This window comes from Mus caroli, chromosome 3, assembly GCF_900094665.2.
Source record: "Mus caroli chromosome 3, CAROLI_EIJ_v1.1, whole genome shotgun sequence".
NCBI classification, from domain to species: Eukaryota; Metazoa; Chordata; class Mammalia; order Rodentia; family Muridae; genus Mus; species Mus caroli.
The window spans coordinates 72,356,934-72,377,401 of NC_034572.1; the positions used below are offsets into that span (position 1 = coordinate 72,356,934).

Below are 20,468 nucleotides of genomic sequence, written 5' to 3' on the forward strand. Positions count from 1 at the left end.
ACTCACTTTGTAGACCAGGCTGGCCTTGAACTCAGAAATCCGCCTGCCTCTGCCTCCCGAGTGCTGGGATTAAAGGCGTGCGCCACCACGCCCAGCTTATTTTAAAAGATTTAATAGTCTGGGTCTACTTGGGCTAGAAACAGTGCTGAAACAGCACTCTGGAGACTGCTAAGAAACTATCCTTCGTTTTACATTCACTCAGCTCTCTTCTGGTAAACCCTAGCTCATGCGGGCTGGCACCGGCTCACTAGTTCCAGTGACTTTGGAGCCAGTTGATGACAGGTACTTTTAGATACAAATACTGATTTTATACTTTTTCATAGGCTCTTGAAATGGACCCTTCAAATACTAAAGCACTGTACCGAAAAGCGCAAGGATGGCAAGGATTGAAAGAATATGATCAAGCATTGGTAAATTTTGTTATTTTTGTTTTATAATAATCACCTTAAAAGTCTTAATGTCTGATGTTTCTTAAATTCTCTCCCCCATTGAAGGCTGATCTTAAGAAGGCACAGGAGATAGCCCCAGGAGATAAAGGTAAATTAAAAGATTGTGTAGTGATACTTCATTTTGTTTTTCAAAAGTGGATACTCATGAACCAATATACAATATACACTTAACCTTGACAGGTATTTTTGTTCACATCTTGTAGAGTGCCTCTTATTGGGCAAGGCACTAGACAAATAACCACGCTGTCTGCCGTATGCAGAGCTTATATTCTAATTCTGCTCAAGAATGTACTAGCTTTTTAATATGACTTCATATGCTTCTGTGAACCTCGTTTAGATGCAGGTTCTGTTACATCAATGTTAGTCAGAAGATGAACAGTAAGAAAGTATTCATTGTTATTTTAAAATTCGGACATTCCTCAAACTGAATGTGGCTGGGACCAAACATTCTCTGTATGTTGCAGAGTAGCTAAGGTAGAAAGATAATGCAGATAAAAGTGATCCTAAATATTACTGCTAAAAAATGCACCCATGCCAAGGGAGAGTTACTCTCACTACAAGGTGGTTGGTCTTTTTTCCATTTTTTTTTAGATGCTTTGAAAATTAATTGTTTCTCTTTTTTCCTTCCCCCTCCCCCGCAGCTATCCAGGCAGAATTGCTTAAAGTCAAACAAATGATAAAGGCACAGAAAGATAAAGAGAAGGCCGTGTATGCAAAAATGTTTGCTTAATAAGGATTAAACTCTCTTTAACTGGTATACATTGATTACATAAAGGACAAGGTATATTACTGTCTACGCTCCCTGTTGTGTTCCCCTTTGTGATCTTTGTCATTGTTTACATAGCAGTGCTGACATAGGTTCCTTCTTAAATAAAGAGTTAAAAAATACAGCGAATCTCATTTTAAAGTGTTTCTGTCTGCATTTTCACCAAGAGTGGAATCTGGCCAATGTTTAAACTCTAACTCTCACTAAACTTTAGGCTTTGTGGATGGTCTAGCCCAGCCGTTCTCAACCTGACGGTCCACTGAAAAACATAGATATTTTTACAGTATGGTTCAGAGCAGTAGCAAAATTACAGTTATGAAGTAGCAACAAAAATAAATTTATGTTTGGGATCACCACATGAAGAACTGTATTAAAAGGTTGCAGTACTAGGAAGGTTGGGAACCACTGATGTAACTGTCACGTTTATGTGTATAAACCAGAGGGCATGGCTGTGTTTTCAATAAAACGGTTTTTAAGTGTTCATCTCTGGATGTCCTTTCCTAGTGTGGACCACACATTTGTTTTTATACTTGAAGATTTTAAGTTTTGCAAGACAAATATATTGTAGAAGCCTTGTAGTACAAGTTTCTGTTGGTACTGGAAGGACTTGAAAGGTAAATAGATGTTCTATCATTTATAAAGTTTTATTTATGACAAATATTTCATGATTTTATGGGGCAACTTTAGATACAAAGTTTTTTACTTCAATAATGTTTGAAGGACACTTGTTCAGAAGTTATCTAAACATACAGGAAGTTAGTTTGGCGTACATTTACAGTTTTATAGAAACTGGCTGTCAGATGTGCCAGTGAGTGAAGGCACTTGTGTCTTACATGCCATTGTAAGCAGGCCCGCCTCCGCCTTCTGGGACCACCCAGTTAATATTTTGACTTGGGTCTTTGATATCACATGTTTTACAATGCACACAGTTCTGAGCATTTATCTGTAATCGAAATCCATCACCTTGTTCCAAAGGAACAAATTCATAAACTCCTGTAAAAAAAAACCACATACATATATATGTATTTAGGTATGCAACAAAAGGCAAATAATGAAAAAGTGAGAGGAAATTAAAATCTTAGAACTATGGAAACTTGAGGTTTTCATGTTTATTCCCAGAGACTATCTGATCTTGGTGTATGTTGTGCTATTAATATAAACTAATCACACAAAAGAAGTACAGCAATATTCTCTGGGTTATCTAACAAGTTAAAACAGATTGGCTCCAGTCCTCGCTTCTGACAGTTAACAGTGCACTGTAACTTTTAAAAGTTAAGATAGGGTCTTATTCTTGAATAGTTTTATCTACCTTCTAATCTCATGTGAGCAAACAGTAATTTTCATTTACCTGAGTACTGTTATTCTACCATATTTAGATCTCATTCATTTTGACTGAAAACTCTTAGCACTTAAGGGATTCAGTACTTGCGATGACTTTAAAGTTAGTGTCAGTCATTGAACTCAGTGTGGTCATGATGTCTCTACATGTACACATACACCATCACTTCAGAACAGCTTTTAAAAAGACCCAAGAACAGGTACTTGTTTTCTATAGTCCGTTTGTCTGAGGGTAGACATGAAAGCAGTTTGGAGATAAGTCATCCAAAGTAGAGAAGACCTCAGCAAAATCCCTACTATCAGGACATTCAAGAAAAGTTTCCTAATGAAGTGGGAAATTGTTTACTGTTTAGGAGCAGAAAGAAATTGTTACTCACCTGCAGGGCAGAATCGCTGCTCGGGCCCATCATATATTGACAGGTTTCTATGAACAGGTATGCTGTCATCCTTTAAGGTTAAATGTGCTGGCTGGTCATGTTCATGATTAGTGCCACTCAAAGCCACAGAGGATAAGAGGTCAAAACTGACCTGTCCATCAGGCTTCGGGTACTCAATGGGGGTACAATCCTTGGCTGGTTTGAGCTGATCAGAGTCTGAGCCTTAAGCAATTTTGAGGGAGATATTTAATAAAGTAACATAATTATCCAGGACTCCCCTTTGGTTTTTGTTTGTTTGTTTGTTTTGTATTGGTGATTTCAGGCCGCTCATGCTAATAGTCTTTTACCACGGCACTTCATTCTCAGTCCTTCAATCAGACAGTCTGGTTATGCAGTCCAGACTGGCCTTGAACTTAACTGTCTTGCATCTGCCTCTTCATGCCTGGCGTGTCTCAAAGCACCCCCCCCCCAACCCCCAATACCCAAACAGAACCAAAAATCATGTCTCTGACAAGCAAGTTTAAAATGTTAAGAGGGTGGAGATGAACTTAATGAAAGGGTTTGCTAGTGAGCAGCCATGTAGTCTGAGATTCCCTAACACTACCAAAAAGGGGGGAAAAAGACCCTATAACAAGGTTATACTCATGTACCCCACACATACATTTTTCCATATGCAATTACTTAAGATCTATATTAGCATTAAGTATATCTGAATTACCTTTATGTTTTAGAGTCCATGGCTCCATTCCTCTCAATATCCAGTAAAATATCCCAGTGTAAATCATCCCTCCATATACTCCCAGTATCCCGTGGCAAGATGGCCTTATATTTCGAACCGCGTATAGCTCTTTCCATACCCAGGATTGCTTCAAATTGTCTTCATATTCAGTTACATGGAGTCCTTTTATGAAAATAAGTATTAAGTGAGACATAGATGGTGAGGCTTAGTTTTAAAAACATGTGGACCCATGCAGAATCACATAAATGCCATCTTTTAACAAGAAAGGGTGTGTGTGTGTGTGTGTGTGTGTGTGTGTGTGTGTGTGTGTGTGTGTGTGTGTGTGTGGTGTGTGCTGGCACTGGGGCTTTATGCACAGTAGACAAGTACACCTTAAGTTTTATACTGGAAGCTTTAAAAAACTGGTTTGAAAAGGAAACTTAATACAAGTTCAGGCTTATTTATAACCGTGCTTTAAAAGGAGTCAACGCTATCACTAAGCTTTTATTGTGAGTGGAATCATGTCCCTGTAAGGATTGTCTTTTGAGGTCCCAATGGATTCACCCCTTGAACCTGACTATGATAGGATGGTTACAGACATAATTGGGGTCTTGTGGAATAGAGTGGGTTCCTAATCTATTAGACATGTCCACTTTACAAGAGACAGAGAATGGAGGAAAGAATGCATAAATATAGCTGAGATGGGTATGGGAAAAGAGGAATTTCTGAGAGAACGCTCCTTGATTTTGAACCTCCTGCTGCAGAACTTTTAAAGAAAAAACTTGTTTAAAGTTATCTAGTTTGTTAAGAAATCCATCTTTTGGGGGATGGGGTGCAGATGCTAGGGATTAGATCTAGTGCTTGATGAGCACGGGGCAAGTGCTGGTCTAGTCTGGTGCATTTAATCTTTAGGGGGAGCAACTGATTCTTAACTGACTTGCACAAACTACAAAGTGATTATACTCCTTTTTTTTTTTTACTCAAAGCGATTTTATTGCTTGTGCACACAACAGCATTTATGCCACTAGAGCAGAGGCTGTGTATGACTCATATTTCCAATTGGGTGGGAGCACCCGCTTAGTCTTATAGTATCGAGCCAATCGGTGAATTCTGCTCTCTATCAGAATCAGGTGGAATTTAGCATCCTTATCCTTTCTGTTCCTCTCAAAGTGCTTTCGGACAGCAACAGCTTTCTTAATCAAGTGGTAGAGATCCTTGGGGAGGTCAAGGGCAAGGCTTTTGGACTTGAGGATTCTCAAGATTTTATTTCCAGTCACAAAACGGACCTGGGCCACCCCGTGTGAGTCCCTCAGGATTACACCTATCTGGGAGGGAGTCAGGCCTTTCTTGGCCATTTTGTAAATCTGTTCCTTCACGTCGTCAGACGTCAACTTCAGCCACGTGGGGACGCTACGGCGGTAGGGCAGCGCCGACTGGGACAGGCCCTTCCCGGGAGCATGCATGCGACCCATGATGGCGGAGGTCTGGCAGCAAAGAGCATACTCCTTTTTTTTTTTTAAAGATTTATTTTATGTATATGAGTACACTGTAGCTGTACAGATGGTTGTGAGCCATCATGTTATTGGTTAAGAGCACTGACTGCTCTTCCAGAGGTCCTGAGTTCAATTCCCAGCAACCACACGGTGCCTCACAACCATCTGTAATGGGACCCAATGACCTCTTCTGGTGTGTCTGAAGACAGCTAATAAATAAATCTTTAGAAAAAAATTTCTGACTGTTAGTAATTCTTTCATATAGGAGTTTTTTACCTGTTGTCTTTGACTGGAGATTTTCACTAGTTAGTTGCTTAAAAATTGATTCTGCTGCCAAACTTCCACTTTTCATTGCCGTGTGGGTGCCTTTGATCTTGGGAACATTCATGAAACCAGGACTGCAACCAATTAGTAAGCCACCAGGAAAAGTGAGTTTTGGTATGGACTGCAAAGAGATTCAGAATAATACATTTGTCAGCTCAAATGAGGCAAAACAAACATAAATACGCCAAACCTAAAGCTGTAGGGCAAAGAACAAATACAGGAGTGTGGCAAGGAAAGGGTGTAGCCGGGGCATGTAGGCTTAGGACTTTGGCCAGTTCTCTATTTTTTTTTTCCCTATCCCATGCCTGATCTCTATGGGACAGAATTATCAAAACAATATATTTAAAATAACATGCTTTTATTTATGTGTATCTGTCAGAGTTCACACATTTCCTAAGTTTGGGTAAAAATTATAACTTCTTTTACATTATTTTGGGAAATGATCCCATATCTTTATTTTAGTCTGATATGCAGAGGTGAAGAATATACTCTAGTGACATTAAAATGTCTAGGTGCTACTCTAAGCAAACTGAACTTTGAATTTCTGATAAAACAACCAATGTAATAAAGGTATCAGTACTTCCAGTTAGCCAACAAAGGTATATTGTCTAAGGAGCAGGGACGAAGTAAGGACTGCAAGGGGCACATACTCCAGGGTTGGTCTTTGTTCATTTTCAGTTTTTCTTCTCTAGGGGCTTTCTAGATTCAGCCATAGACAGGCCTTTGATGAGAGGGTGATGGAGTGGCCACAGTTCCCACCAATGGTAGAATTCTAGAGCAAGAAGCAAAACCTGAGTGCAGAAGGAGTCAGGAAAAAGATCATGCCTGGGCTGCTGAGACAGTTCAGTGGGTAAAGCCTGCTGTTGGACTTGGTGACTCGAGTTCAAGCCTCAGAATCCACACAGTGGACGGAGAAAACTCACTCCCATTAGTAGTCCTCTGACCTCATGCATGTACATGTGTGTACCTGCACACATCTGAATGACCTTGTTTAACATAATACCGTATTGACTTCCCTTAACTTTATGAATTATTGTTATAGTACCAGTGTCTTCAAAGCTGTATTTTAAAGCACCCTCCATGTTACTTTTCTAATAGATTAAAGAAAACCAAACACCAATTTCAAAATAGTTTGATAATCTAGACTATTAGAGGCAGAAGTGATCATGTTTTAAATATGATCCTGAAAGCAGAGAAGCCATCTTCTTCCACGTCATTGATCTAATGTTTAGAGCTCTTCTCAGATTACCTTACCTGTCTAACTGATATTTTTCATAACAGTACTAATAGCTTTTAGATGGCCATTTAGTTCTTATTTCATCATTTAACATTACTCAAAAAAAATTAATCATCTTAAAATATCTGAGTGTATACTAACAGAATAACGAGTACAATCCTACCAGGCTACATGAAAGACTCAGTTGGGATAAATCATTTTTGAAAGATACATTTCCTTTTCAGTTTCCTGGTGTAAGTAAAGGAATAAAAGGAAATAGTGTGAATGACATTTTTTGTTTTCTAGTAAAAAAGTAAACAAAAGGCCCATGAATATATCTCTAGAAATATACATATGTATTTTGGAGACAGGGTCTCACTTATGAATTCTTGTCTGGCTTCAAACTTAAGAAATCCACCTGCCTCAGCCAACCAAGTGCTGAGGTTAAAGGCATGCACCTCACACCTAATCAGATCAATATATTGGTTTTTTGTTTCCCTTTTACGTGTATGAGTGTTTTGCTGTGTACCATGTGTGGGCCTGGTGTCTGAGGAGGTCAGAAGCAAGTGTCAGATGCCCTGACCTGGAGTTGTGGACATTGTGAGCTGTCTTGTGGATGCTGAGTCCTCTGCAAGAACAAGTTCTCTTAACCACTGGGCTATCTCTCCTGCCTTCAATATAGTCTTGAAACTAAATTCATGGTATACTGTAATTACTGTGTTATGCATAATTGTATAAGTATTTTGTTAAACTCCTTAAATTTTTGTCCTATGAAATAAAAATTACGTTCTTAATTGGTTATTTAAGTTACAAAATAGCAATTGAGAATGGGTGCTGGAAGCTACCTGCAAGCCGCCTTCATTGAGCGCTCGGGCTCCGTAGGCTATCCTCTTCCCACCTTCCAGCGTCGGTTGGATGCTGGGGTGATGCTTCCACCTCTGGAACTCTCGGAATGGACTCAGGTACGGATTCTGATAGTCGAGGCCAACCTTAAACCAAAACCAAAATTAAAGCAGAGATAAACTCTACACTGAGGGTAAGAAAGTAAGCAAAAGGGTAATCGGCATTTATAACTATGAAAACTTTAAAAATTAAGAAGACACCAAGAAACCATTGTGCTTTGGAAATCAAAGTCCAAATTAAGAAAAAAAAAAAAAAGATTCTCAAACCTATTTGTAAATAAGTATTCATAAATGGAGTTGTGATTACATTACTTATTTATTGATACCAACTCTATTAGTAAGATAATAATCCAGGCTGGGCAGTGGTGGCGCACACCTTTAATCCTAGGACTTGGGAGGCAGAGGCAGGCAGATCTCAGTTGGAAGTCAGCCTGGTCTATGGAGAGTTCCAGGATAGCCAAGGCTACACACAGAACCCATTTTTTAAAAAACAACAAAGAAACAACAAAAAGAGTAATCTAAATTACAGTACTACTAGGGCAGAATTTAAGTGGTGTAAATTGTACTCAGAAAACAGTGGGAGGAAGTACAGCTTTTATAGCAGTATCAGAGCTGAAATTAATAGCTACACCTTTTTGCTTTTCATACGACTGAGTCACTAGGGTAACTACCACAGGGTGACACAGCAAAACCTGACTGATGGTGTTAAACTATGTACTGAGTGCATACATTTAATGATGTATCATGTAAAAGGATCATGACACTAAACCTTGACATTGCTGTCAGCTATGAGATGTAGAAACTTGATAGTCTGCATTGTTCAAAATGTTTAAGATATTAATTTATTGCTATAGCAGTGGAAGAGGTAATTGGTTTTTTGTTTGTTTGTTTGTTTGTTTTGAAATAGTAGGTTCAGACTGTGGGCCAATTTTATTTTTAGTAGTAGCATGGCATAGTGGAAGTGGGCTCTAAAGTCAGCATCAGGCATGAATCCTGCCTCCAACATTATGGTAGTTTGAAAGAGAATGGCTCCCTAAGGTTAATATATTTGAATGCTTTTTTCCCAGTTAGGTTGAACTGTTTGGGAAGGACTAGGAGGTGTGGCCTTGTTGGAAAAGGGTTGCAACTGGAGATGGGTTTAGTGATGTTAAGGGACTAGACCAGGCCTAGTCTCTCTGGCTTCAGACTAGGGTGCAAAGCTCTCAGCTACTGCTCTAGCACCATTGGTGATCATGCACTGTAAGGAAGCCCCCCATTTAAGTGCTTTCTTATATAAGAGTTGCTTTGGTCATGGTGTCTTTTCACAGCAACAGAACAGCAACTAAGACAAGGAGTTACTGTGGCATTTGGTTAGACTTATTTTAATTTGCTCACAATAAGGACATGCTTCATAGCACTGGATGGCTACAAAATTGACTGACCAATCTCCGCAAATCTTCTAGAACAGTGCCTAGAATGTAATAGCTACTAGTATTACAGCTAAGTAAGTTGGTGAATATCTACAGTAGCCATCGAGATTTTACACACTGATAAGTGCAAACGTCAGCTTTCTAATGGAAAAGTATTCTCCAGGTTAAAAACCCCTATTTTTCACACTGATCACTCTCTACCTCTAGTCAAAGCCTTTGTAATGGGAGACAACTTACCACAAAACCAACAGCGACTAGAGGTTCACCTTCATTTAAGTGATAAAGGAAAGAGCCTCCATAAGTATGTCTGTCCAAGGGCCAACCCACAGTGTGATCTACTCTCCCAGGTTTCCACTTCTTTTCATCAATAATCCATAACTAAAACCAAAAAACAAAGTCCATGAGGTCATACAGTATCATACATACAAATTATTTTGTACACCAAAAAGTATTATAATCAAATGATTGCCTGCTAAGCCAACATAAAGAAGTAGGTCACAAAAGTTATGAACCCATTAGCACTTCAAATGAAGAACTTCTTTTGTGGGGGTACAGAAAAAGTTATTGAAAATTTTCTGTAGTACTGGCTATGTAAGCGTGCTCACTGTTGTGGGCGTGGGGAAATCAATGGAGTAGCAGAATTCAGATCTGTCAGTTTACCTCTTACTTCAGCCATCTCACAATAGGATTGTTGTTCACTGCAAGCTTTTATTCACAAAATACTGAACTTGTTTATTTATTTATTTATTTTTGCAATGCTGGAGATTGAAATCAAACCCTCATACATTTTAGGCAAGCACTCTATGACATCCCAAGCCCTTTAAAATACATACATACATACATACATACATACATACATACATACATATGCTGGTCATGGTAGTGCAAAGATTTCTTAAAATGGTAGGCAGGAAGATTTCTTAAAATGCTTAAACTAGCTTGGGATGTAGCTCAAGTAGAATGTTTGCCTAACAGATTCAAGGTCCTGAGTTTAATCCCTAGCACTGCAAAGCACAGTTTAAAGGGTTAATAGAGTATAGAATAAATTGAGAAAATATACATTTAACTTTACTAAATTTTAGATCAATATACAATGTCCGGGTATTTCCTGAAATATTTTCACATAATTTTGAACAAATAATTCTTTGTAAGATGTGGCCATTCTAAAAGCAACACATGAGACAGCCATAGAAGGGCAGGTTATGAAAAATATTAAGGTTCAAATATTTTCAAGTTTACAAGTTACTGCAGATGTAATTTTGGCAATCATTTGACCTACAATTAAAATTGTGCAAGCAAACCAGGATACCTCCTTCAAACCAATTCCATAAGTCTGTGCATCACAGCTGGCCCTCAGATCAAACTTCTTATAAAGCTGCTTGGCTAGGTGTCCATGGCAACCCTCTGCAAAAACTGTGACTTTGGCATGCAGTTCCAGTCCTCTTTCAAATGTTGTCTGAAAAGCAAAAACATGTTAAAAACAATATTTGATAAACTAAACAATAGTTTAGGTACACAAGACACGGTAGACCTATGTACTAGAAGAAAACTATCAGGACTGTCTATTATAAGTAGAATCTACATTTCCATCTCTGTACATTCCTGACTTTGCTTTTTCCATCAGAAGCAAAGGCAGTGCTCTTACTTATGAGTCATGAAAAGAAAATGAATTAGACACCATAGAGAACCTAGTTACATCCTTGTCTCTGCCTCTTGAGTGCTGGGATCAAAGGCGTGCGCCACCACGCCCAGCTGTAATTTTTTTTAAATGTGAGTGTTGTCTGCATGTACACATGCATGCCAGAAGAGGGCTTCAGATCACCATACAGTGCTGGGAATTGAACTCAGGACCTCTGGAAGAACAAAGAGCCACTGCTCTTAACCGCTATGCCATCTCACCAGCCTAGTTACATACATCCATTTACTCATAAGTAGACTGCACGCAACATGTTATATTTGTGTTGAGCTCAAACTTGCCTCTTTTTTTTTTTAAAGCAATTGTAAAAAACAGTATTATTCTTAATTATATTCTCAAGCCCACATAAGTGCGGTTTATAGGAAGACCTAAACATTGAGCTTGAGTTGGTTCTTGATCTTGTATGTAGGTAGCTTAGGCTGGTCTCAAACTTCAGCCTCAGCCTCTCAAGTACTGGGACTGCAGATGTGCAGTGTGCCCTGCTAGCTCTTGTTCAGCACATAACTATTAAAAGGTATACCTTTGGTGCGCCATCCTTTTGTATGCCTACATCATTAGTGGCGATTCCTTTTACACTACCATCTTCATGATAAAGGACCTAAAAATGATATAAGCAAACTTATTATTACCTCAGATTCATATTAACTTTGACATATTTGACATGATGATGATTACAGTTTATTTGTGAAGCAAGAAGGGGTCGGGGGGAGTAAAAAGCATAATCCTGAAGTTGAGAAGTTGTACTATTCTGACATTCTCATTGGTTTCCTCTAGAGGAAAATGCTCTCTGGAGAGCCAAGCAAAACATGAACTCGAATCACATGAGGCTGTAGGAAGGCTCGAGGGTGGAGACTGACCCAAGGATAGTAGCAATGGAGAAGGGGGTAAAAAAGGAACTGAGGTCTGGCTCGGAGCACTAAACCAAACAATAAAGCCTGATAACTGTTGGGGATTGGTCTTGACACTTTCAATTAATCTGCCCCCCAAAATTGGGAATCTGCGTGCCCAATTGGTTTTTGATCAATCAATAAAGAGCCAATGGCTGGGCAGGTAGACTAAGGTGGGACCTTTGGATTTGTGTGGGCTAGGAACTGGGAGAGAAGGAGGAGGAGAGAATCACCAGGACTCAGGGCTGCAAGAGAGAAAGTCAACCAGTCATGTACGAATTTGGGTAGGTGGCCTTCCCCGATTTGGTTTGTGGTAACAGGGGAAGTTCTAGGAGTCTCAGCAGTACTGGAGGGGAGCGTTTGCTAGCAGGAGACGGTTAAGGAGTGCCCAGCCTTTGAGCATGTAAAAAATTAACTGGTGCACATGTGTGTGTGTGTGTGTGTGTGTGTCTTTCATTCGAGAACTCAAAGAGCTCTTGGGTGGGTAGCTGGGAGTGTGACCCTCTGGGAGCCAAAGTGGTGTAACTAACTACCACTACACCTGACAATCAGGAAAGAAGCAACTAAAAGAGAAACTGTGTAGAGACAATTAGTATATACACACAAAAGGAGATACCAGGCACTTAGTAAGTTGCCCACCTGTGACTCTGACATGAAGCCCCATCAACAATGCTTAACAAAGAAGCAACGCAAAGTCCCACACGGAGGTCTAAAAACCCAAATGCATATGTATGGGTGGAAAACAGAAACTTTTTGCAACCAGAACCTATGTCTTTTACTTGGCGGTGATTTATAAAAAGAATTGAATTTTTTCTGACACAAAGATAAAAGAATTTCTTCTTACCCCTCACTCTTCTTTCATTATTTCTTCCAGTCAAATTTCTTCAAAAATGTTTTATGTGTATGTTTTATGTCTCTATTTTATGTTTTGCCTGAAAGTGCATGCTGTGCCTTCAGAGGCCAGAAGAGGGTGGCAGATCTCCTGGACAGATGTGTGTGCTCGCATGTAGGCGCTGGGAACTACACCTGATCCTCTGGAGAAGCAGCCAGAGCTTTTACCTGCTCCATCCTTCCAGCCCTCTCCTTTCTGTTACAGAGTCAGGGTCTCATTATATAGGCCTGGCTAGCCTCATGTAGACCAGGCTGGTCTCAAATTCATAGTGATTTGCCTGTCTCTGCCTCATGAGAGCTGGGATTAAAGGCGTACTATCATGCCCAGGTACCTGGCTATTTAAAAGGATATTTCTTTCTTCACCTGTGAAAATAGTGGTATTTTTGGCTTATTGCTCATTGAATATTAAATTGATTTAAACAATTTCTTTACAAGTTATGAAGATTCCTTTGGATTTTCAAATTTAATCTCTCAGGGTAAACAGTTTGAAATGGTTGCCAAAACTGTTGTTTTGTGGGAACTAACAGAAGAAGTTTTTAGAATGAAGAATAATCTACATAAGGCTTGAACTAGTTTATTCTTCATGGTACGACTTTCAAAAAGGGAAAGGAATGTGTTCAGTGGAGGGCAGCAATATTGAGAGCAATCAAATTACAGAGCATGGTGGTTGAAAGAAGTGAGATTATTAGCCTGGGAAACAAAATTCTGGTGAATAAAGGTGAGAAAGAGTGGGAAAGAGGAGTGCTCATGGAAGAGGCGTGCCCGTGGAAGGAGAGTGCCCATGGAAGGAGAGTGCCCATGGAAGGAGAGTGCCCGTGGAAGGAGAGTGCCCGTGGAAGGAGAGTGCCCGTGGAAGAGGCGTGCCCGTGGAAGGAGAGTGCCCATGGAAGGAGAGTGCCCGTGGAAGGAGAGTGCCCATGGAAGGAGTGCCCGTGGAAGGAGAGTGCCCGTGGAAGGAGAGTGCCCGTGGAAGGAGAGTGCCCGTGGAAGAGTGCACAGACTTGTTCTGCAAAGCACACACAGCAGATGATTTCCACTGAATACATGAAAGACCACGAGTCCACACAGAGAGTTCATATCCCCATGGTGTTCAATCGCATGACGGGGGGCAACAGAAGAAATTCAGTTCCTCTTTGGATTATCATTTTTAGTATTTTCCCCAACCCTGCAATTCTAAATTGCTAAGATTTTTCTAAACAATTTATCTCTGTAAACTTATTGGTTGACTTTAGTAAGAAAAAGAGATTGTTTCCTATAAATGTTAAAACAAACAAAACAGAATTATACAGACCTCAGCAGCAGCATACCCAGGGTACACTTCGACTCCAAGAGCCTCTGCCTGTTCTCCCATCCAGCTCACCAGATGTCCTAGGCGTACGATGTAATTGCCATGATTGTTCATCGGAAGACCTGCAATTATTTATGTAATTTAAGATCGGACATTATATTGCTAAGGCACTTCGACAATCGAATATAGTTAATTAAAAAAAATCTAATCAGTGTGTACTGCTGCATAAAAACACACATTATCTTCTTGGCTATAATGACATTATTTGGTGAAAGTTCTAGTTTATTAAAATAAAATCAATATTAAAGCCTGAAATTAAAAATTCCTGGCTGGCTTTCAAGGCTCTTTTAGACTAGAAGACAAAAGAACTGCACTCTAGTCTGGCTTTCTCATCAGCTAGCTGTATCTCTGGGCAAGCCCTTCACATTCCTGGGCTTCTGTTTTCTCATCTGCAGAGGAAAGTTCTTCCTCACTGAAACTGTGACACAGCTCCTTCCAGCTGTGACACCACAGCTCCTTCCAGCTGTGCAAGCCCATGGTTTCATGACCCTGCCATACTCTACCTGGAAGAATTGGCACAGGAATTCTGTGTTTCTCTGTTAAGATGGCAAACCTGTCTTCTGTTACAGGAGTGTTAAGTGGAGCCTAGGAACAAATGAGAACAGGAAGGAGATGTTTCAGTTGTATTTGTACGGTGAGTATACATTGTAAAACCCTCTTAAACCTAAAGAGAGAAGAGAAAAGGAACTCCTCTCCTTTTCACTTTTCTTTCAGCCTTCCTTTGAAAACCTTGTAACTGAAATTGTTTTTATGTCTGTTGGGAACAGATAGAAATCTTTTTCTCTTAAACACGTGTAAGGGTGTTTGCCTGTGTGTATAGCTGGGTACCGGTTATGTGCCTGGTGCCTATAGAGGCCAGAAGGTGACTTTGGAGTTAGAGACAGTTTTGAGCCACCATATGGGTGCTGGGAATTGAACTGTAGTCCTCTGGTAAAGTAACTAGTGTTCTTACCCACTCCTAGGATGGAAATCCTAAAGCCAGCCCACAGCTCTTGGTAGTCTTGTCCTAGCCACGTCATTTCCAGATGCCTTCTGAAGCATGTTTGAACTGTGTGCATCACGTTTCCCTGTCTCTGTGGGCCTAGGGGCCTGCTTCAAATTAAAAGCCCCTGCCTTGTTGGAAGAAAAAAAAACTTAGAAAAGGGGTAAAGACCACCAGCATGCATGTAGAGCTGACAGCTGTGCTGTAAGGGTGGCAAGGCAGTAATGGGCTTTGACATTAGAGATGACGCTGTGCCAATCTAACGATACCGGGTTCTGATATACTGAAGACAGAATTAATTCCATTTTTCAGTGTTCTTGTTTTAATAAAAGCCTGTTATTTGGGAAGGAGTGCACCAAGGAGACGTTCAAATTATAGTTTATTCTACAAAAAAATGAGTGCAAACATTTATATGCTTATTTGACCTTTACTAAGGGTATTCACAAATATTCTAATTTTGGATGTAGGACAAATATAACTCATCCTACAAGAGAAACAGTTGAAAGTAAGATTTTAACCAATTTCATATTAATTTTGAAAGCAATGAAACCTAACATTGAGTCTTCTGTATGTCAGACTCGTAGCCTTTTCTGCTGAGATTAGAAGAAACCACAGTAATTATTTCTTTAGGAAACTGGTTTCAGGTGCTGGAGACTTGGCTCAGTGGTTAATAAGAGTGTGAGCTTTTAAAGAAGATCTGATGTCAACTCCCAGCACCCGCAACTCTCTGTAATTCAAGTTCCAAGGAGATGCAATGCATCTAAACCTCTTCTAACCTCTGTGGGCATCAGGCATAGTCATGAGGCAGGCAAATACTCATCCATAGAAAATAAAAATCTAAAATAAATTTTAAAAGGAAAGAAGGTTAGACTTTCCTCTTTGGTTTTAGATATTGCATTATCCCAGAAAAGTCTACATAATACTATACTAGGCACAAATTTAAAACAACAAAGTGTTATATTTTATTAGGTAAATTCAGTATATAAATGTGACTTATAGGTAGCATTATATAAACATAGGAGATATGGACTGGAGAGATGGCTTAGAGGTTAAAAGCACTGGTTGCTCTTCCAGAGGACCTGGGTTTGATTCCCAGAATCCACATGGTGGCTCTCAATTGTCTGTAACTCTAGTTCCTAGGGAACGGAAGCCCTCTTCTGACCTTCAAAAGGCACCAGGCATACAAGCGGAGCATAATCATATATGCAGGAAAAACTCTCATATACATAAGATAATAAAATAAGTAAATACATAAAAAATTTAGGGGGGCTGTAGAAATGGCTCAGCAATTAAGAGCACTGACTGCTCTTCCAGAGGTTCTGAGTTCAATTCCCAGCAACCACATGGTGGCTCACAACCATCTATAATGGGATCTGATGCACTCTTTTAGTGTGTGTCTGAAGATAGCTACAGTGTACTCATATAAAGAAAAATAAGTAAATAATATTTAAAAATTAAAATATATGAGTTACTATGTGTGATGGTTGGTATATGTTTGGCCCAGGGAGTGGCACTATTAGTAGGTGTGGCCCTGTTGGAGTAGGTGTGTTACTGTGGGCGTGGGCTTTAAGACCCTCAGCCTAGCTTCCTGGAAGCCAGTCTTCCACTAGCAGCCTTCAGATGAAGATGTAGAACTCTCAGCTCTGCCTGCACCACACCTGCCTGGATGCTGCCATGCTCCCACCTTGATGATAATGGACTGAACTTCTGAACCTGTAAGTCAGCCCCAAATATATGTTGTCCCTTATAAGACTTGCCTTGATTATGGTGTCTGTTCACAGCAGTAAAACCCTAACTAAGACAGAAATTGGTACCAGCATAGTGGGGTATTCCTTTGACAACCTAACCATGTTTTAGGGAGCAACTGTTGAAGGACTTTGGAACTTTGGGCTAGAAAAGCCACTGGGTGTTAAGAGCTTTGTGGGATGTTCTATAGGAGCTTGGAAGATAATGTTGAGAACAGTGCAACCGATTGAGGCCTGATTTGTGAAATTTCAGAGGGAAGATTAAAGACTCTTATCAGGTCCATTGCTGTTTTGATTGTGAAGATTCTGTGGTTCTGGTTAGCTGGGGCTGAAGAATCAGCTGTGATTAACAAGATACCAGAACTACTAAAGTGAAGCCTTTGCGTTACTGGGACCATTGATGCTGGTTAGCTGGAGCTAAGAAATCAGTAGTGGTTAAGAAGAGACCAGCATCATGGAGGTGACATCTTCTGGGAAGTGTTTTCTGAGAGCACAAAGAAGCTGTGCTCCAGAGATAGCCAAGGTTGTACCTCGTGCTATAGCTGGACTTAATAATGTGTAAAAAGTCACCCAGGTGGTTCTGGTTTTAAAGGCATGAAGGGGTCATGCAGAGCAGTTGAGGCTTGGCACTGTGAGAGGCCATTGGTGAAGGTGCAGCCTCAGTTGCAACTGATGGCCCAGGACTGAAGGGGTCACGCAAAGGAGTTGAGGTTTAGCACCATGAAGAGAGTCTATGAGAGGCTATTTGTAAAGCCTAGTTACAGTGGAAGACAGCAGTGTTTTGGAGATGCCAGTATCATGAGATGACCACCAAGAGCAGCAGCAGCAGTGGACTACAGGTGGCTGGAGCCTAGAAGACAACGTGTGTGCTACAAAGGGCAAAGCTGGAGAAGTGACCCAAGACCTTGGAGGAGCCCAGAAGATCATGAGTTGGATCCCAGACACTGGATGGTTGGAGATTGAATTTTGCTTTTGACTGTGACTGTACCCTGATATTTTTCCCTCTTGAAGGAAGAAAGTATTTTAGTGGAACCCACAGTTAAGAGACTTTGAATTGTAAAAAGACTTAGAATTTTTAAAAGCAATTGGATATTTTAAAGAGAATGAAATTTTAATATGTAAGAATTTGTAAAGGCTGTGGGGCTTTTAAAGTTATTTAGATCTTTGGGATGAATAAGAAACTAAGGGTTGAGGCTTCCTAGTGATGTGTTTGTGTGTCAACTTGACAAGGGGGTCAAGTTACAATTCTGTTACTTGTTTTAGATTGGGTCTTGCTATGTAGCCAGGCTGGCCTTGAGTCCATCAACCTCCTGCCTCTGCTTCCTCCACTGTAGGAGTACAAAAGCATACAAATATATTGTTCATTTTTGTCTGGTGCTAGAAACTGAACCCAGGTTTTGCTGTACATGTTATACCACTTAAGCCTCAGGCTCCTTTTCTTTGGTTCTTTTTAAGTTAAAAAATAAAAAAAACCCTTAAGTATATATATTTAATAGCTAACAATTGAGATTTCCATGACAAGGGTTTTCTTTACTAATGTGAAAGTAGAGACAGCATAGAGTAGACCTCGTGTAAGAATCAGCTTGCCCTACCCCTTTCTCCTTCCAGTCTGGGAAGAGCTCTTTGAAGGCAGCTGGATCAAGGCAAGCCCCTGAGAGTGTGTGTGCTCCGATCTGAGCAGCTTTCTCCACCAGACACACACGGATGTCCTTTCCCTGTTCAGCAGCCAGCTGCTTTAGCCGAATAGCTGCAGAGAGTCCTGCTGGGCCGGCACCAACTATGACCACATCTGCTTCTTCTGCAAACCTCTCCATATTCACTCCTGGGAGGAAAACATGTTAAAGATCAATTGTGGGATTGATATGACCATGTAAGTCATACGCTGGTTTAGGATACTTTAAGATGTACTTTCGTGTGCACACTATGCTTCAGAGTATAATTTATAGATATTCTCTCTGGGCTATGGATAATAATTATAGTAAGTATATAAGCTGATGAGTTTCAGGTTCTCTTAGGTTCTATTTTAGTATGTATCTTATTTTGGTTCCTTTGAACAGACTTTTGGCTTTGAAACCCATTATTATAAATTTAGAAAGCATGGTGGTATACACTTATAATCATAACAATTGGGCAGTAAGAGCAGGAGAGTTCAAGGTCATCCTGTTATATTCAGGAGTTCAAGGTCAGGCCACTATATGAAGTCCTGTTCTAAAAGAAACAAATGAACAACAACATTTGTGATATACTGTGATATACTGAATGCTTTTAAATTGTCATGAAAAACAAAATATTAAGACCAACAAGGTAATATAAAATATCTAGGAAAGTCTCACGAGTTTTATGAAAATTGTCGCCTACCTTCCCATCTTTTGTCTTTCTCCCGGGGATGAACAGTGTAGTGAGTGGTGATCTGAGGTACAGCAGAGGTTGAAGAGCATCTTGGAGCACACAGAGGTAGGCACTTCTTAATTTTTAAGGCATGAAACCAGTGATACGCTGCATAAAAATGAAAAGTATCCTTTTAAGAATTAGTTTCCATCTGTTGTAGACTGAAAAATCTCTAAGCTGAATGAGTTTCTCTGTGTAGCCCAGGCTGTCCTGGAACTCACTCTGTAGACCAGGCTGGCCTCGAACTCAGAAATCCAACTGCCTCTGCCTCCCAAGTGCTGGGATTAGAGGCATATGCTGCCACTGCCCAGCTCTGAATGAATATTCTTAATAATTGACACAAATCAAAATGGAAAATGATTTTTCTTATGAGTGATACAGCTAACTTTTGCTCATGAAGCAAAATTTCAAATCTTTTAAATCATTTATTTTTATTTTATGTGCATTCATGTTTTGCCTGCACACAAGTCTGTGTGAGGGGGTTGGATCCCTAGACTTAGAATAACAGACAGTTGTGAGCTGACATGTGGGATCTGGGAATTGAACCTGGATCCTCTGGAAGAGCATCAGGTTGACTGCTGAGCCATCTCTCCAGCCCCATAATGTGTTTTTCTTTGTTTTGTTTTATTTAAGATTTATTTATTTTATATATGTAAGTACAGTGTTGCTGCCTTCAGACACACAAGGAGAGGGCATAGAATCCCATTAAAGATGGTTGTGAGCCACCATGTGGTTGCTGGAAATTGAACTCAGGACCTCTGGAAGAGTAGTCAGTGTTCTTAACTGATAATGCACCTCTTCATCTAAAATTTACAATCTTAAAACAAGTGAGAGACAGTGTAATGAAATGAATGGCTGATAGTATAATAAAAATAGATGCAGGGGATAGTGACTCATTAAAGGGCATAAAAATAGAAAAAAAACACAATTTTTTTTATAGAAAAACTTATAATACTAAAGACTGTGATTATATATTCACATATTTTTTGATTCTTTCCCTACTGAGTGTGGACTGGACCTTTCTAGTTTCTAATAAGTGGAATATTAAAAAAAAAACCTAACTTTACAGTAAAAATATTATAGTTATAATTTGAATTAAGTGAATCAAATGGTATTTGAATCAAATACCATTTAAATATGACCAGCAATACAATGATGTCACATGCTATTGATATGATATAATGAGAAAGATTCTTTACCTGTGTGGCCCACACCCTCAAAATCCTCACACCTCAGTCTAATCAGGAAATCATGAGAAACCACCAAGTAAATTTAGACTGAGAGGCATTCAATAAAATGCTTATATCAAAATCACAAATGACAAGAAGCAGAGGAAGTGTCCCATTAAAATAGATGGAGGTATGCTAACTAAAAGCTACATGGACTAGATCCTAGACCAGAAAATGGGAACCTGAATAGTTTTGTAGTATAACATTTCATCAATGTTAGTTTCTTTTTTTTTCTTTTTTTTTTTTTTTTTTTTTTTTTTTTTATGGACAGGTTTTCTCTGTGTAGCCCAGGCTGTCCTGGAACTCACT

At 39.7% G+C, this 20,468-nt stretch overlaps 2 protein-coding genes and 1 pseudogene across 4 annotated transcripts in view; 1 reads left to right on the plus strand and 2 right to left on the minus strand.

Moving 5' to 3' along the window:
* The window catches only part of Ppid (peptidylprolyl isomerase D), a 12,158-nt gene extending 10,819 nt beyond the window's left edge, over nucleotides 1-1,339 (plus strand). For both annotated transcript variants that reach the window (XM_021157912.1, XM_029475040.1), the window contains 3 exons: nucleotides 324-410; nucleotides 495-537; nucleotides 1,091-1,339. In XM_021157912.1, the coding sequence (XP_021013571.1) occupies nucleotides 324-410; nucleotides 495-537; nucleotides 1,091-1,179 (219 nt within the window). In that variant the 3' untranslated portion in view covers nucleotides 1,180-1,339. The remainder of the gene's footprint in view (nucleotides 1-323; nucleotides 411-494; nucleotides 538-1,090) is intronic.
* Nucleotides 1,340-1,840: 501 nt separating this feature from the next.
* The window catches only part of Etfdh (electron transfer flavoprotein dehydrogenase), a 22,146-nt gene continuing 3,518 nt past the window's right edge, over nucleotides 1,841-20,468 (minus strand). The window contains exons 2-13 of the mRNA XM_021157522.1: nucleotides 18,901-19,038; nucleotides 18,135-18,364; nucleotides 14,319-14,400; nucleotides 13,759-13,877; nucleotides 11,209-11,286; nucleotides 10,302-10,448; nucleotides 9,230-9,370; nucleotides 7,527-7,670; nucleotides 5,418-5,586; nucleotides 3,649-3,831; nucleotides 2,931-3,152; nucleotides 1,841-2,208 (exon numbers count right to left, since the gene is read on the minus strand). Of these exons, the coding sequence (XP_021013181.1) occupies nucleotides 2,045-2,208; nucleotides 2,931-3,152; nucleotides 3,649-3,831; nucleotides 5,418-5,586; nucleotides 7,527-7,670; nucleotides 9,230-9,370; nucleotides 10,302-10,448; nucleotides 11,209-11,286; nucleotides 13,759-13,877; nucleotides 14,319-14,400; nucleotides 18,135-18,364; nucleotides 18,901-19,038 (1,817 nt within the window). The 3' untranslated portion in view covers nucleotides 1,841-2,044. The remainder of the gene's footprint in view (nucleotides 2,209-2,930; nucleotides 3,153-3,648; nucleotides 3,832-5,417; nucleotides 5,587-7,526; nucleotides 7,671-9,229; nucleotides 9,371-10,301; nucleotides 10,449-11,208; nucleotides 11,287-13,758; nucleotides 13,878-14,318; nucleotides 14,401-18,134; nucleotides 18,365-18,900; nucleotides 19,039-20,468) is intronic.
* Nucleotides 4,615-5,162, minus strand: LOC110290779 (annotated as a pseudogene). Its single transcript, XR_002377509.2, has one exon. The product of XR_002377509.2 is annotated as a 40S ribosomal protein S13 pseudogene (transcript).